Source organism: Squalius cephalus (assembly GCF_949319135.1).
Source record: "Squalius cephalus genome assembly, chromosome: 10".
Classification (NCBI taxonomy): Eukaryota; Metazoa; Chordata; class Actinopteri; order Cypriniformes; family Leuciscidae; genus Squalius; species Squalius cephalus.
In genome coordinates, this window is record NC_137131.1 from 420001 (window position 1) to 435000 (window position 15000).

General features: G+C 42.2%; 2 protein-coding genes across 5 annotated transcripts in view; one reads left to right on the top strand and one right to left on the bottom strand.

The window, feature by feature from the left end:
- The window catches only part of fbxl3b (F-box and leucine-rich repeat protein 3b), a 12353-nt gene extending 10406 nt beyond the window's left edge, over positions 1 to 1947 (bottom strand). For all 4 annotated transcript variants that reach the window (XR_013822545.1, XR_013822546.1, XR_013822547.1 and 1 more), the window contains exon 1: positions 1663 to 1947. The gene's annotated coding sequence lies outside the window, so the exon portion shown is untranslated. The remainder of the gene's footprint in view (positions 1 to 1662) is intronic.
- A 1191-nt stretch (positions 1948 to 3138) lies between these two features.
- Positions 3139 to 15000, top strand: part of LOC307165833 (uncharacterized protein) — a 14069-nt gene continuing 2207 nt past the window's right edge. Inside the window, exons 1-21 of the mRNA XM_079883820.1 lie at positions 3139 to 3419; positions 4520 to 4562; positions 4697 to 4763; positions 5048 to 5110; positions 5193 to 5258; positions 6555 to 6638; positions 6722 to 6799; positions 7651 to 7719; positions 10593 to 10640; positions 10741 to 10794; positions 10899 to 10952; positions 11123 to 11176; positions 11307 to 11360; positions 11487 to 11540; positions 11644 to 11724; positions 11883 to 11936; positions 12010 to 12078; positions 12995 to 13048; positions 13184 to 13264; positions 13802 to 13885; positions 13957 to 14062. Of these exons, the coding sequence (XP_079739946.1) occupies positions 4541 to 4562; positions 4697 to 4763; positions 5048 to 5110; positions 5193 to 5258; positions 6555 to 6638; positions 6722 to 6799; positions 7651 to 7719; positions 10593 to 10640; positions 10741 to 10794; positions 10899 to 10952; positions 11123 to 11176; positions 11307 to 11360; positions 11487 to 11540; positions 11644 to 11724; positions 11883 to 11936; positions 12010 to 12078; positions 12995 to 13048; positions 13184 to 13264; positions 13802 to 13885; positions 13957 to 14062 (1296 nt within the window). The 5' untranslated portion in view covers positions 3139 to 3419; positions 4520 to 4540. The remainder of the gene's footprint in view (positions 3420 to 4519; positions 4563 to 4696; positions 4764 to 5047; positions 5111 to 5192; positions 5259 to 6554; positions 6639 to 6721; positions 6800 to 7650; positions 7720 to 10592; positions 10641 to 10740; positions 10795 to 10898; positions 10953 to 11122; positions 11177 to 11306; positions 11361 to 11486; positions 11541 to 11643; positions 11725 to 11882; positions 11937 to 12009; positions 12079 to 12994; positions 13049 to 13183; positions 13265 to 13801; positions 13886 to 13956; positions 14063 to 15000) is intronic.

Below are 15000 nucleotides of genomic sequence, written 5' to 3' on the forward strand. Positions count from 1 at the left end.
ATAGAAATCTTTTGTAACAATATACACTACCGTTCAAAAGTTTGGGAACAATAACTATTTTTTTAAAAGAAATTAGTACTTTAATTCAACAAGGATGCGTTAAATTGATAAAAGGTGATGGTAACGATTTATATTGTTAGAAATGTTTTTATTTTGAATAAATGCTGTTTTTATGAATAAATGCTGTTAACGTTTTACTCATCAATGAATCCTGAAAAAAGTATTCCAAAAAAATATATTAAACAGCACAACTGTTTCCATCATTGATAATAACTGAGTATCAAATCATCATATTAGAATGATTTCTGAAGGATCATAAGACACCAAAGACTGGAGTACTTGCTGATGAAAATTCAGCTTTGCATCACAAAAATAAATTACATTTTAAAATATATTAAAAAAGAGAAACATTATTTTAAATTGTAATAATATTTCATAATATTACTGTTTTGTTTTTTTTAACTGCAGGCTTGATGAGCATAAGAGACTTCTTTCAAAAACATTAAAAATAGTAGTGTTTCCAAACTTTAGACTGGTACTGTATAAACTTTCTTTTTTTGGCTAGTAGAAGTTCTGAATGGCCGGAAACCAAAATTAGCCAGTGGGTAAAAAAGTTCATTTCAAACCCTGATTACAACATAAAGATAACACACATTAGAGTTCACATGTGCGCAGCGGAGCTGATACTCAGTTTTTCCATTTTCATCATCTATTTAATTCAATTCTTTACTCTTTAATTACCTGCGATTAACTAGATCCGCTGAGATCTTCATCTAACCACACATGGATCAACAAGCATTTGCCAAACACTTCATGCATGAATTAACTGAACAGAAACTAAATGTGTGTGTGAACACGCCCTTCCTGACCATCATCAGTGAATCAAGCTCCAGATATGCCTGAGAAAAACAATATCAAGAATAAATCTGCAGATCTGCTGAACAAACACCAACATAAAGATTGTGTCATTATTCGATCATCTTCAGTCTGACATCAGCGAATCAGCCTCTGTCCTCCTGCCATCCCATAATCACAATAATCTTCGATACTTCTGATATAAAACATAGTCTCAGTCTCAAATCCTGTCAGTTTCATCAGTAAACTCAGTCAGTGTGTGTGTGTGTGTGTGTGTGACAGATGAAGCGATCATCTCTTGCTCTACTAGTTACAGCAGCAAATAAACATCAGTGAACATCAGAAGGAAAGTTGGAAGATTCAGAACAACTTCCGGAACTCCATCATGTCTCCTGAAATCATCAATCAAACCTCACATTCACCTCAGAGAACACACTCAATACACACTAACTCAGCAGAGACATAACTCTACAGAGGGTGGTTTTGATAAATATATAAAGCTACACTAAATCACATTATTATTGCATAACCTTTTCTTCAATATTCCATGTATGATTGAAATAATCCGTCATGAAAAAAGTTATTACAGCCATATTCCTGTATAGCTTACAGCTTTAGTTCAGTTTTTTTTTTTTTACTTGAGAAAAATGTACATGTACTGTAAGTTACTGTACCAGATATATATCCAAATGTATCAATATAGAATCGAAATCGGAACTGAATCAAATCGAATCGAATGGAATGTGAGTCAATGCCGATCCCTACAGACAGACAGATATTATATTAAGTGTGTTGATGTTGATGTACCTGTGTGTCGCAGTGCTGCTAGTCTCGGTGATCGGGGTTCGGTGATCGGTTCTCCTCAGCCCGGGCCCGAGCTCCAGTACTTCCCCCGAGCGGCCCGACCGAACACCAGCATTGGCTCTCGCTCGACGCGATGAAGGCGGAGAGATCGACGCGCGGTAACCGGTGACTCTGGTGAAGACGCTTCGAGTGTTTTTCTCTGTATCTTGTGACCCAGTTTCTCCACAGAGAAGCGCCTGTTCGCGGAAAATGGCGAAGTGTTGTGCTTGTGCTTAGACGCGAGCGGTGCATTCTGGGTAGAGTCGAAGGAGTGTAGTTCCACACGCTGCCGGCAGAGGGCGGCGCTCCCACACACTCACACACACACACACACTCACTCTCTCTCACACACACACACACACACTGCGCATCGAGTATATACTGAGACTGAACGCTAACCTTAGCCTTAACTCTTACTGTCTGTGGCAGGAGTATGCCAATCACAGAAAACATGTTTAGATGTTTAAATTTTTTAATCTTTAGATGTTTAAAGCATAAATCAGTCTTGTTTTAAAGTAAAGGTTATAATAGATATACATTTTTAAGACTGTTGGAATCAGTTATTTACAACTAAACCATAAACCAATCAAAACATTTCCATTACTTGAATTAAAATAACTGAAATAAACTCAAATAGGTTATATAAAAAAACAACTTTTTTTTATTTCATTTAGTAGCCAAGGCAACATTTCTCATTTTTATTTACTTTAGTTGATGTAAACTATTAAAATAATAAAAATTTTAACTAAAATAAAAAATATTTATGAAAAAAATAGCCATACCAAAATAATAAAAAGACAAAACCACACACAACTAAATGAACTAATTCAATCTATTAATAAAATCTGTGTCAGTATCCCAGCTCTAGTGAAATAACACTGGCTGGAATGCTGCATTTCTCAGTTTTTCTCTTTCCATCTCTTATAGACCTTATAAAAGCATATAAAGCAGCGACTGAGACACAATATTCAGTGGCTGATATTTAAGAGTTTTCAATGTTGATTCTAATCATCATTATACATTTTGTGGCGTAGGTTTCTTCAAGGTTTCTTCAAGTGTCTCGGAGACGTTCCCGCAGTTCTTCTGGATTTAGTCTGTCTCAGTTTCTTCTGTTTCTTCATGTAATCACAGACGGACTCGATGATGGTGAGATCAGATCACACCGGCTGTTGTCAGACTCCTTGTGGAGACACAAATCTCACTGGATTATTACAATTAATGGCAAAAAGAATGTTGGGGTGGGGGGGGGTGGGGTATTAACATGCCTAAGACTTTTGCACAGTACTGCACTACTGCACACCCAAAGTGCTTTACAATCATATCAGGGAATCTCTGCTCAGATATTCTCACCCAGAGGTGGAGCGGAGTGACTCTCGTCTGATAAAGGAATGTGCGACACCTTCATCAGATCCACACACACCCGTCCATAAAACAGGCCTGGACTCGTGATGAAGGAGAGAAAGAACAGGTGAATAACCTGACGAAGAAGGAAAGAGTGTGTGTGTGTGTAATCTATCTAAAGTGTGTGTGTGTGTGTGTTTGTGTTTGTGTGCTGAAGCGGCAGCTGAAACTCACTGTACAGGTTTGCTGAGGTCAGAGGTCGTGTGATCAAAGTCCTCATTGGCTGTGACAGCAGAGCAGGGTGTGACAGCAGATTAACACACACACACACACACACACACACTCACACTCACACGCCAGCGGCCGTCCGTCACACACAGGTCAGTCAAACTTACACTGCAGCATTAATGACTTTAAACTTCTGAAAACATTTGTATGTGAAAGTATTAAATGGCGGCAGAGGATGCTTGATGTCCATATTTCATATCTATCATATCTTTTTATTGAAGCTCATTTCTGCCACATAAGACACAAAATCATGCTTTGGTAAATCATAATTATGACTTGATTGGGATTTTATGACATAATTATAACTTAGTGTGTCATAATTTTGACTTTTATGTCATAATAATTTTTTTTTAAGTCATAATTTTGACTTCTTATCTCATAATTACGACTTAGTTTTTTCATAATTTCAACTTTTGGTCATAATTGGCCATAATTTTTACGTGATTTCAATTACGATGTCTTAATGTGATAATTATGACTTTTTTGAAGCAATAATTTAGACTTAGTATGTTATCATTAGATTTTTATGTAATAATTATGAAGAATTTCAACTTTTATCTAATACTTATGACTTATGACTAATTTTGACTTTTATGTCATAATTTAATTATGACTTTTTAAGTCGGAATTACAACTTTTTATGTCAATTTCGATGTTTTAATGTCATAATTATGACTTAATTGACATAATTATGATAAAAGAAATGGGCTTCCACACTTTTTCCTCATGATAAATCATAAAGCCTCTCACAGTCATATTCAGCATCATGAGCAGTGTGTGTGTGTGTGTGTGTGTGTGTGTGTGTGTGTGTGTGTGTGTGTGTGTGTGTGTGCGTCGTACGTTAGACGGTGTGTGTAAGGAACGCTGGTTATCAGCAGGGTGTGTGTGTGTGTGTGTGTGTGGTAATTGTTTCTGAAGGGGCGTCTGCTGGTTGATCAGGACGGGTGACTTCAGCTCACACCCTGAGAAACAGGGAAACCACACACACACACACACACACACACACACACACACACACACACACACACACCCCTGCCACATATGCATAACAACACGCCTGCAGCGCACTCACTTTCACACGCAAACACTAATAGTTTATAAACACGACGTGTGAAACAGTGAATCAGACGAAAGGTTTGTGTTGTTGAGCTTCAGTGACAGCCTGAGTGATCCTGAACTCTTCATCCCACAGAACCTCCACAGCGCTGACATCATGAGCACACACACCAAATCTGGTAAGATCTTCTCGTTTATTTGAGTCTCCTGAAACCTGTCCAGAACTTGAATAGGTGTGTGTGTGTGTGTGTGTGTGTACATGTGATGATGATGATGATGATGATGATGATGATGATGTGTCAACATATTTGAGGGAGGAGAACCGTCCTACAAGACAACAGCTGGATCAGACGAAAAGCAGAAGAGGACGAACCCATCGAGTATGACACACACACACACACACACACACACACACACACACTCACACACACACACACACACACACACACACTCACACTCACACTCACACACACACACACACACACACACACACACACACACACACACACTCACACACACACACTCACACACACACACACACACACACTCACACTCACACACTCACATTTACACACACACACACACACACACACACACACACGTGATGTAGAAATGATGAAATGAGCTCCTCTACATTATTCCTGTATCTCGTGTTGTTTTATAGTGATGATCCGAACTTCGGTAAAGTCGTTCTGTCTCAGAAGAAACCAGTGGATGATGTCAGCAGGTGAGAATCTGTCAGTCATAATCATATCAGCCACTGCTTTCATATTCATATTAAATCTCATTCATGTTCTGTGTAACTTCAGCAAGTCAGTGGAGACCGAAAAAACCCCGGTGAACTCTGGGACGACCTTCAGCTCCTTCAGCAAGAGGTGTGACACACACACACACACACACACACACACACACACACACACACCAATCTGACCTCTGACCTGTAACTCTGCCTGAATCATAATCATAATCACACACTGTTGGCTCGTTGGCCAGAGGAGAACTGAGTCTGGTTTCTCCTGAGGGTTTTCCTCCATTCTGTCCTGATGGAGTTTTAGTTCCTCTGTCGCCTTTGTCTTGCTTAGTTGAGGACATTTAATATTCAACAATATTATTGAACATTATATGAGAACTGAGCTGAGCTGGACGATGACGTCACAGTTTACTCCAGAGCGGCTCTATATATATAAATTAACTAAATTAATAACTTTTTTTACAACAAAAGTGAACCATCACTGAACTTACTTAAATGTGACATATGATGCCCCTCTTCACCAGATGTAATATAAATCTCTAGCGTTCCCAGAATGTGTCTGTGAAATCTCAGCTCAGAATACCAGATCATTTATTATAGCTTGTCAAATTTGCCCCTTTTGGGTGTGAGCAAAAATGCGCTGTTTTTGTGTGTGTCCCTTTAAATGCAAATGAGCTTTAGCTCCGCCTCCGTTCAGAAGAGGGCGGAGTCTTTACACGAGCTTCAGAAACTCCGGCAATAACAGAACAGGCCAATCTCCCTCATCCAGAATCCCAGAATAACCAGTAGCGAGTGCAGCCTTACGGAGAGACTCAGGAAGAGCTTCTGAATGTTAGTGGAGACATTTCTGTAGTTGTTGTGGAGTTACACTGATCATCTCATCATCATGTTTAACTCCTCCACAAGTGTCCACAGTTCCTGAGGTCTTTATAAGACAGCGGTGACATGTTCTGGTCAATAGTGTTCAGTGCTCGTCTGTGCTCAACCACAGAACAGCTTCAGGCTCTGCTGGATCTTCATCAGTGCGTTAGAACTGGTCTCTGTTGGCGCGTGTGGAACCAAATGTCGGCTGGTGTGTGTAAACGTGCAGATTAAGGGCCGGGAATATTATAATAAGATCCTCTTCATACGTCAGAAGGAGAGCGAAATCTGATCGGCTTATTTTTAGACACGTTTGCAGAGAAAGGCTCACCAGAACACAGTTACTGGGTTTCACTTTTCAGGTTTTCTGGGTTGGTAGAAGCACCGGGACCTGATTACAGCAGATTTTCATGATATATCCCCTTTAAACTGGACTATGATGCTATTTTCTTCAAGAAACAAACTTTGTTGCATTATTTTCCTATTATCACTGTAAACAATCTGTGTTGTAAAAAGCACTACATAATAACGGTGAGTTGACTGTTGTGTGGTCCCTCAGCCCCGCATCGGTGAACACGAGCATCTCTGCGATCGTCCCACCACCGGCTCCGGCTCCGGCTCCCAAACCTCCGGTCCCAGCCAAGTGAGATCTGACGCTCTTCACACACACACATGCTAGAAGCTTCAGACGTTTGTGAATATTTTTAATGTGAGACTCTGTTGCAGGAATCCGGTGCTCAAGACTCCCAACACATCCAGCTTCAACGCGCGCGTCTTCTCTGGTGCAAACTCCAGCAGCAAAACGTGAGTAAAGTGGAGTTCACCGCGGCCGGCATCAGCGTGTCTGCAGGACCGTCAGGGGCGTGACCAGATCAGTGGGCGGGGCCAGATCAGTGGGCAGGGCCAGATCAGTGGGCAGGGCCAGATCAGTGGGTGGGGCCAGATCAGTGGGCGGGGCCAGATCTGTGGGCAGGGCCAGATCAGTGGGCAGGGCCAGATCAGTGGGCGGGGCCAGATCAGTGGGCAGGGCCATAAACAGAGGGCCGTTTTTGACCACGTCACCTGATTGGCCCACGTCACAGTGAGGGCGGGGTTTAGGGGTGAAGGGCATAATTTTCATGACATGATTTACAAACACCCACAAATTTAGAAACGCCCACTTTTGTTCTGCAGAGAGAGGGACAGCGAACAGGGAACTTTTAGATGAGGTTCTCTCAAATTAACGTTAATAGAACATTCGTTCAAATTATCTGGCCTTTTATAATGTTCTCAGAATGTTAACACAAAAATATTATTTATACATCATTCATGGAACGTTTTTCTTAAATGTTTCAGTTGAACGTTTGTCTAATGTTTTTTAAATGTTACTACTTGTTTCAGAACGTTCAGAGAACATTCAAAAGTAATGTTTCCATGATGTTAGATACAATAATGATACAATGTAATTTTCCCTTAACGTTCACATGACCAAGAAAAAAAACATTAAAACTTTTAGATTTTTTTTTGGAACATTTACAGAACATTGATAAATAATTTTCACAATTTTTATGTTCTGAACATACATTCTAAAGTTGGGGGTAAAATAGATTTTGTTTAAAGAAATGAATACTTTTATTCATCAGTTGTGTTGACGTGTTCATGTTTGTGTGTGACAGGTTAAGCCCCGTTAAACCATCATTCGGTGAGAAGTTTCCAGAGCTCACAGCGTCTCAAACTACCAATGGGTGAGTCGAGTGAGATCTGAGTAATTCAGTGATTCACAAACCTGTTCTTGAAGTTTTCATGTAATATTTCAATAATTTGATGACACATTCACATGTTCACGGTTCTCTGATGTTAATCTCAGTTAATGGTCACATGACATGCAGGTAAAAAACATCCTTTTATATGTTTTATTACTGATTGTTTTATACAATTATTCAATTATTTTAATTGTACATTTTTATGATTTAATAAATAAAAAGCCACAGCCACTTCAACGTAAGAGATTTTCTGTCAGATCCAGATGTTAAAGACGACCAGTGTAGGGGAGAGTTACTTTGAAAAGTAATGCATTACAATATTGCGTTTCTCCCTTAAAAGGTACCTAACTGCGTTACTTGTTACTTTTTTAGAAAAGTAATGCGTTACATTAGTTTTGCGTTGCTTTTTTTTCAACTGGGCTTGGCTTGTTTTTTTATAACAAAAAAGTTATATTTATGGGCAAATGTAAAGACTCTATCACACCAAAAGTGAAATAATAATCCTCAGGCTGAAGGAAATGCAGATTCACGCATGTACAGTAGAGGTAGAGTAGAGTACAGTACAGCAGAATACAGTACAGTAGAGTACACTACAGTAGAGTACAGTAGAGTACAGTAGAGACAGAGTACAGTAGAGGTAGAGTACAGTAGAATACAGTAGAGTACAGTACAGTACAGTACAGAAGAGGAGAGTACAGTAGAGGTGGAGTACAGTAGAGGGCAGTAGAGGTAGAGTACAGTAGAGTACAGTACAGTAGAGGTAGAGTACAGTAGAGTACAATAGAGTACAATAGAGTATAGTAGAGTACAGTAGAGTACAGTAGAGTACAGTAGAGTACAGCAGAGTACAGTACAGAAGAGTACAGTAGAGGTAGAGCACAGTAGAGTACAGTAGAGATAGAGTACAGTAGAGTACAGTAGAGGTAGAGTACAGTAGAGTACAGTAGAGGTAGAGTACAGTAGAGTACAGTAGAGTATAGTAGAGTACAGTAGAGGTGGAGTACAGTAGAGTACAGTAGAGTAGAGTAGAGTAGAGTACAGTAGAGTAGAGTGGAGCACAGTACAGTAGAGTACAGTAGAGTACAGTAGAGGCAGAGTACAGTAGAGGTCGAGTACAGTAGAATACAGTAGAGTACAGTACAGTACAGTACAGTACAGAAGAGGTAAAGTACAGTAGAGGTGGAGTACAGTGGAGGACAGTGGAGTACAGTAGAGTACAGCAAAGTAGAGGTAGAGTACAGTAGAGTACAATAGAGTATAGTAGAGTACAGCTGAGTACAGTAGAGTACAGTAGAGTACAGCAGAGTACAGTAGAGGTAGAGCACAGTAGAGTACAGTAGAGTACAGTAGAGGCAGAGTACAGTAGAGGTAGAGTACAGTAGAGCACAGTAGAGGTAGAGTACAGTGGAGTACAGTAGAGTACAGTAGAGGTGGAGTACAGTAGAGTACAGTACAGTAGAGTACAGTAGAGGATAGTAGAGTACAGTAGAGGTGGAGTAGAGTAGAGTACAGTAGAGTACAGTAGAGTGCAGCACAGTAGAGTACAGTAGAGTAGAGTGGAGTACAGTACAGTAGAGTACAGCGGAGGTGGAGTACAGTAGAGTACAGTAGAGTACAGTACAGTAGAGGATAGTAGAGTACAGTAGAGTACAGTAGAGTGCAGCACAGTAGAGTACAGTAGAGTAGAGTGGAGTACAGTACAGTAGAGTACAGTAGAGGTAGAGCACAGTAGAGTACAGTACAGTAGAGTACAGTAGAGTGCAGTACAGTAGAGTACAGTGGAGTAGAGTACAGTAGAGTACAGTAGAGGAGAGTACAGTGGAGTGCAGCACAGTAGAGTACAGTAGAGGAGAGTACAGTAGAGGAGAGTACAGTAGAGTGCAGTACAGTAGAGTACAGTAGAGGAGAGCACAGCAGAGGAGAGTACAGTAGAGTGCAGTACAGTAGAGGAGTACAGTAGAGGTAGAGTACGGTAGAGTACAGTAGAGTACAGTAGAGTACAGTAGAGTAGAGTACAGTAGAGTACAGTAGAGTAGAGTACAGTAGAGTACAGTAGAGGAGAGCACAGCAGAGGAGAGTACAGTAGAGTGCAGTACAGTAGAGGAGTACAGTAGAGGTAGAGTACAGTAGAGTACAGTAGAGTACAGTAGAGTAGAGTACAGTAGAGTACAGTAGAGCGCAGTACAGTAGAGTACAGTAGAGGAGTACAGTAGAGGTAGAGTACAGTAGGGCACAGTAGAGTACAGTAGAGGAGAGTACAGTAGAGGAGTACAGTAGAGGAGAGTACAGTGGAGGAGTACAGTAGAGGAGTACAGTAGAGGAGAGTACAGTGGAGGAGTACAGTAGAGGTAGAGTACAGTAGAGTACAGTAGAGTACAGTAGTGTACAGTAGAGGTAGAGTACAGTAGAGTACAGTAGAGGAGAGTACAGTAGAGTACAGTAGAGGAGAGTACAGTAGAGGAGTACAGTAGAGGTAGAGTACAGTAGAGTACAGTAGAGTACAGTAGTGTACAGTAGAGGTAGAGTACAGTAGAGTACAGTAGTGTACAGTAGAGGTAGAGTACAGTAGAGTACAGTAGAGGAGAGTACAGTAGAGGTAGAGTAATAACAAAACAAAACAAAGTGAAAGGGAAAACAAAGTGATTTGTGTTACTTTTTTGAAAAAACTAACTCAGATATTTTGTTGTAAATTTTAAAAGTAATGCATTACTTCACTAGTTAGTTGAAAAAGTAATCTGATTACGTTAGGGTTAGGGTTAGGGTCAAGCTCAACACTGATCAAGTTACTTGTAATGAGTTACACACAACACTGATGAGGAGCATCTGAAGTTCTGATGTGTTTCTTCATTCCTCAGCGCTGTGAAGAGTTCCTCCGTCTCCAGTCCCGTGAAGAGCTCGACCCGGTGAGATCATCCTACACACACACACACACACACACACACACACACACACACACACCTCACCAATCATGAACACACTCCTGATGTTGTTCTCTGTTCTCAGGAGTGAAAGTGTGTCTGTCTCTACACTGAAGTCCTCGACACCGCCTCAGTCTCAGTAAGTGTCTCTCTCTCACACACACACACACACACACACACACACACACACACACACACACACACACACACACACACACACCTGATGTTGTTCTCTATTCTCAGGAGTGAAAGCGTGTCTGTCTCTACACTGAAGTCCTCGACACCGCTTCAGTCTCAGTAAGTGTCTCTCTCTCTCTCACACACACACACACACGCACGCACGCACGCACGCACGCACGCACGCACGCACGCACGCACGCACACACACACACACACACACACACACACACACACACACACACACACACACACACACACACACACCTGATGTTGTTCTCTATTCTCAGGAGTGAAAGCGTGTCTGTCTCTACACTGAAGTCCTCGACACCGCTTCAGTCTCAGTAAGTGTCTCTCTCTCACACACACACACACACACACACACACACACACACACACACACACACACACACACACACACACACACACACACACACACACACACACACACCTGATGTTGTTCTCTATTCTCAGGAGTGAAAGCGTGTCTGTCTCTACACTGAAGTCCTCGACACCGCTTCAGTCTCAGTAAGTGTCTCTCTCTCACACACACACACACACACACACACACACACACACACACACACACACACACACACACACACACACACACACACACACACACACACACCTGATGTTGTTCTCTGTTCTCAGGAGTGAAAGCGTGTCTGTCTCTACACTGAAGTCCTCGACACCGCTTCAGTCTCAGTAAGTGTCTCTCTCTCACACACACACACACACACACACACACACACACACACACACACCTGATGTTGCTTCAGGGTCTCTAAATGTTCTGTCCATCAAACAGGACGACCGTCACGAACACTAAAACATCTTCAGCGCTGGACGAGGGCCTGAGCTCGAGACCGGCAGAGAAACCCTCAGCGAGGTACGAGAACCTCAAGTAGAGAGTAAAAGTTGCTAATATATTTGATACTCAGTAAAACTACAAAGTAGCCAAAAAGAGACTTAAGTACAGTAACTAATTACATTTCCTCCAGTACTTTACACCACTGTGTGATGATGAGATGTTTGTGTTGATGTCAGGTATTCTCCGTCAGCCGTGACCCTGAACACACACTCCAGCTCTCAGACTGCCAGGTAAATCTGCTGCACACCTGTCCTTTACCTCCTTTACTGCACCTGAGATCTTCATCGTGTACTGTCCCCTCAGCGCTGCACTGGATGACCTCTCTGACTCCTTACTGTCTGGAAGAGTGCAGTCACAGCCTGTCAGATCACAGTAAGACACTCTGAGGATCTCACTGTTATCAGCATCACACGTGTGATAAACACACACTCCACATCAGTTCATGCCCAGCTCACACACACACACACACACTCTTAAAAACACTGGGTTAAAAACAACCCAAAAGTCTGGGTAAATATATAGGACAGAACACATGTGGGGTTAACTTTACCCAGCAAATTCGATTGTTTATTTAACCCAGCATAATGGGTTGATTCATTGTTACTATAGTACTAGCTTTTTCTTTCTTTTTTTACTTCATACATGAATGAATGTTTACAGAATAACTTAAATCCTTACTTCTGTTTGGGACTGTTACTTCTCCTGAAGAGGTCGCAAAAAGCCAGCGATAAATAACCCAACCCCTGGGTTGTTACGTCTGACCCAGGAGCTGGGTTACACAAACACTACATTCAGAGAACCTCTGACTCTTCTGGCAAAATCAAACAATGCTCTCAGATCATACACACATCAGTCAATATTATAAACACTTCTGATCATTCGTTAGACACTACAGAGAATGCAGATACAGAAGAAAAGTTTATTGTAACAAAGTAAACAAATTTTGCAATTACATAAAGTATAGTAATGACAATTTACAGTATTAAGGTGAATAAATGGTATCCTGTATCCACTGCCAGTGTAGTGTACTGAATATTATATCTTCCTCGTCCTCCTCTTACATACACACACTCTTCCTCCTCTTACATACACACACTCTTCCTCCTCTTACATACACACACTCTTCCTCCTCTTACATACACACACTCTTCCTCCTCTTACATACACACACTCTTCCTCCTCTTACACACACACTCTTCCTCCTCTTACACACACTCTTCCTCCTCTTACACACACACACACACTCTTCCTCCTCTTACACACACCTGATGTTGTTCTCTGTTCTCAGGAGTGAAAGCGTGTCTGTCTCTACACTGAAGTCCTCGACACCGCTTCAGTCTCAGTAAGTGTCTCACACACACACACACACACACACACACACACACACACTAACACACACACACACACACACACACACACACACACACACACACCTGATGTTGCTTCAGGGTCTCTGATTGTTCTGTCCATCAAACAGGACGACCGTCACGAACACTAAAACATCTTCAGCGCTGGACGAGGGCCTGAGCTCGAGACCGGCAGAGAAACCCTCAGCGAGGTACGAGAACCTCACGCGTCATTCAGTCAGTGCAAAGAAGATGAGTTAAACAGTATTCAATCAGTGGGTCTGGGTTACACAAAAACTACCCAAACACTTGGTTGTTACGTCTGACCCAGGATCTGGGTTACACAAAAACTACCCAAACACTGGGTTGTTACGTCTGACCCAGGATCTGGGTAACACAAAAACTACCCAAACACTGGGTTGTTACGTCTGACCCAGGATCTGGGTTACACAAAAACTACCCAAACACTGGGTTGTTACGTCTGACCCAGGATCTGGGTTACACAAAAACTACCCAAACACTGGGTTGTTACGTCTGACCCAGGATCTGGGTAACACAAAAACTACCCAAACACTGGGTTGTTACGTCTGACCCAGGATACCCAAAAGTCTCAACCCAGGATTTTGGTAGAAAAAAGAACCCAATATTTTTTAGAGAGTAGACATGATGATAACTCATAATTCAGAACAAACTGATTGTCATAGACTCATCTGTGTAAATATGCATGTGTGTTCTTCTCCTGATATCAGAACGCAGGTCAGGACTGTTAACACGGAGATTCCCGCTGCATCGCCGACCCTACGCTCGCCTCTACAGACACTACAGTCCAGCAGGTCAGGGGTTAATGAGGTTAATGATCAGAGGGTTATTATATTATCCAGCGTACTGTAAGATCTCTCTGTAGGGTCAGCAGTCGCGACGCCTGTACGGTCTGTGGGAAACCCATCGCTGGAGACGGGAAGATGATCTTAGAGGAGCTGAACATCATCAGCCACACGTCCTGCTTCAGGGTAAACCATGAGTCACCATCAGTGTGTGTGTCTGACCATCAGTGTGTGTGTCTGACCATCAGTGTGTGTCTGACCATCAGTGTGTGTGTCTGACCATCAGTGTGTGTCTGACCATCAGTGTGTGTGTCTGACCATCAGTGTGTGTGTCTGACCATCAGTGTGTGTGTCTGACCATCAGTGTGTGTGTCTGACCATCAGTGTGTGTCTGACCATCAGTGTGTGTCTGACCATCAGTGTGTGTGTCTGACCATCAGTGTGTGTGTCTGACCATCAGTGTGTGTGTCTGACCATCAGTGTGTGTCTGACCATCAGTGTGTGTCTGACCATCAGTGTGTGTGTCTGACCATCAGTGTGTGTCTGACCATCAGTGTGTGTCTGACCATCAGTGTGTGTCTGACCATCAGTGTGTGTCTGACCATCAGTGTGTGTGTCTGACCATCAGTGTGTGTGTCTGACCATCAGTGTGTGTCTGACCATCAGTGTGTGTCTGACCATCAGTGTGTGTGTCTGACCATCAGTGTGTGTGTCTGACCATCAGTGTGTGTCTGACCATCAGTGTGTGTGTCTGACCATCAGTGTGTGTGTCTGACCATCAGTGTGTGTGTCTGACCATCAGTGTGTGTCTGACCATCAGTGTGTGTCTGACCATCAGTGTGTGTGTCTGACCAGTGTGTGTGTCTGACCATCAGTGTGTGTGTGTGTCTGACCATCAGTGTGTGTGTCTGACCATCAGTGTGTGTCTGACCATCAGTGTGTGTGTCTGACCATCAGTGTGTGTGTGTGTCTGACCATCAGTGTGTGTCTGACCATCAGTGTGTGTGTCTGACCATCAGTGTGTGTGTGTGTCTGACCATCAGTGTGTGTTTCTGACCATCAGTGTGTGTTTCTGACCATCAGTGTGTGTGTCTGACCATCAGTGTGTGTTTCTGACCATCAGT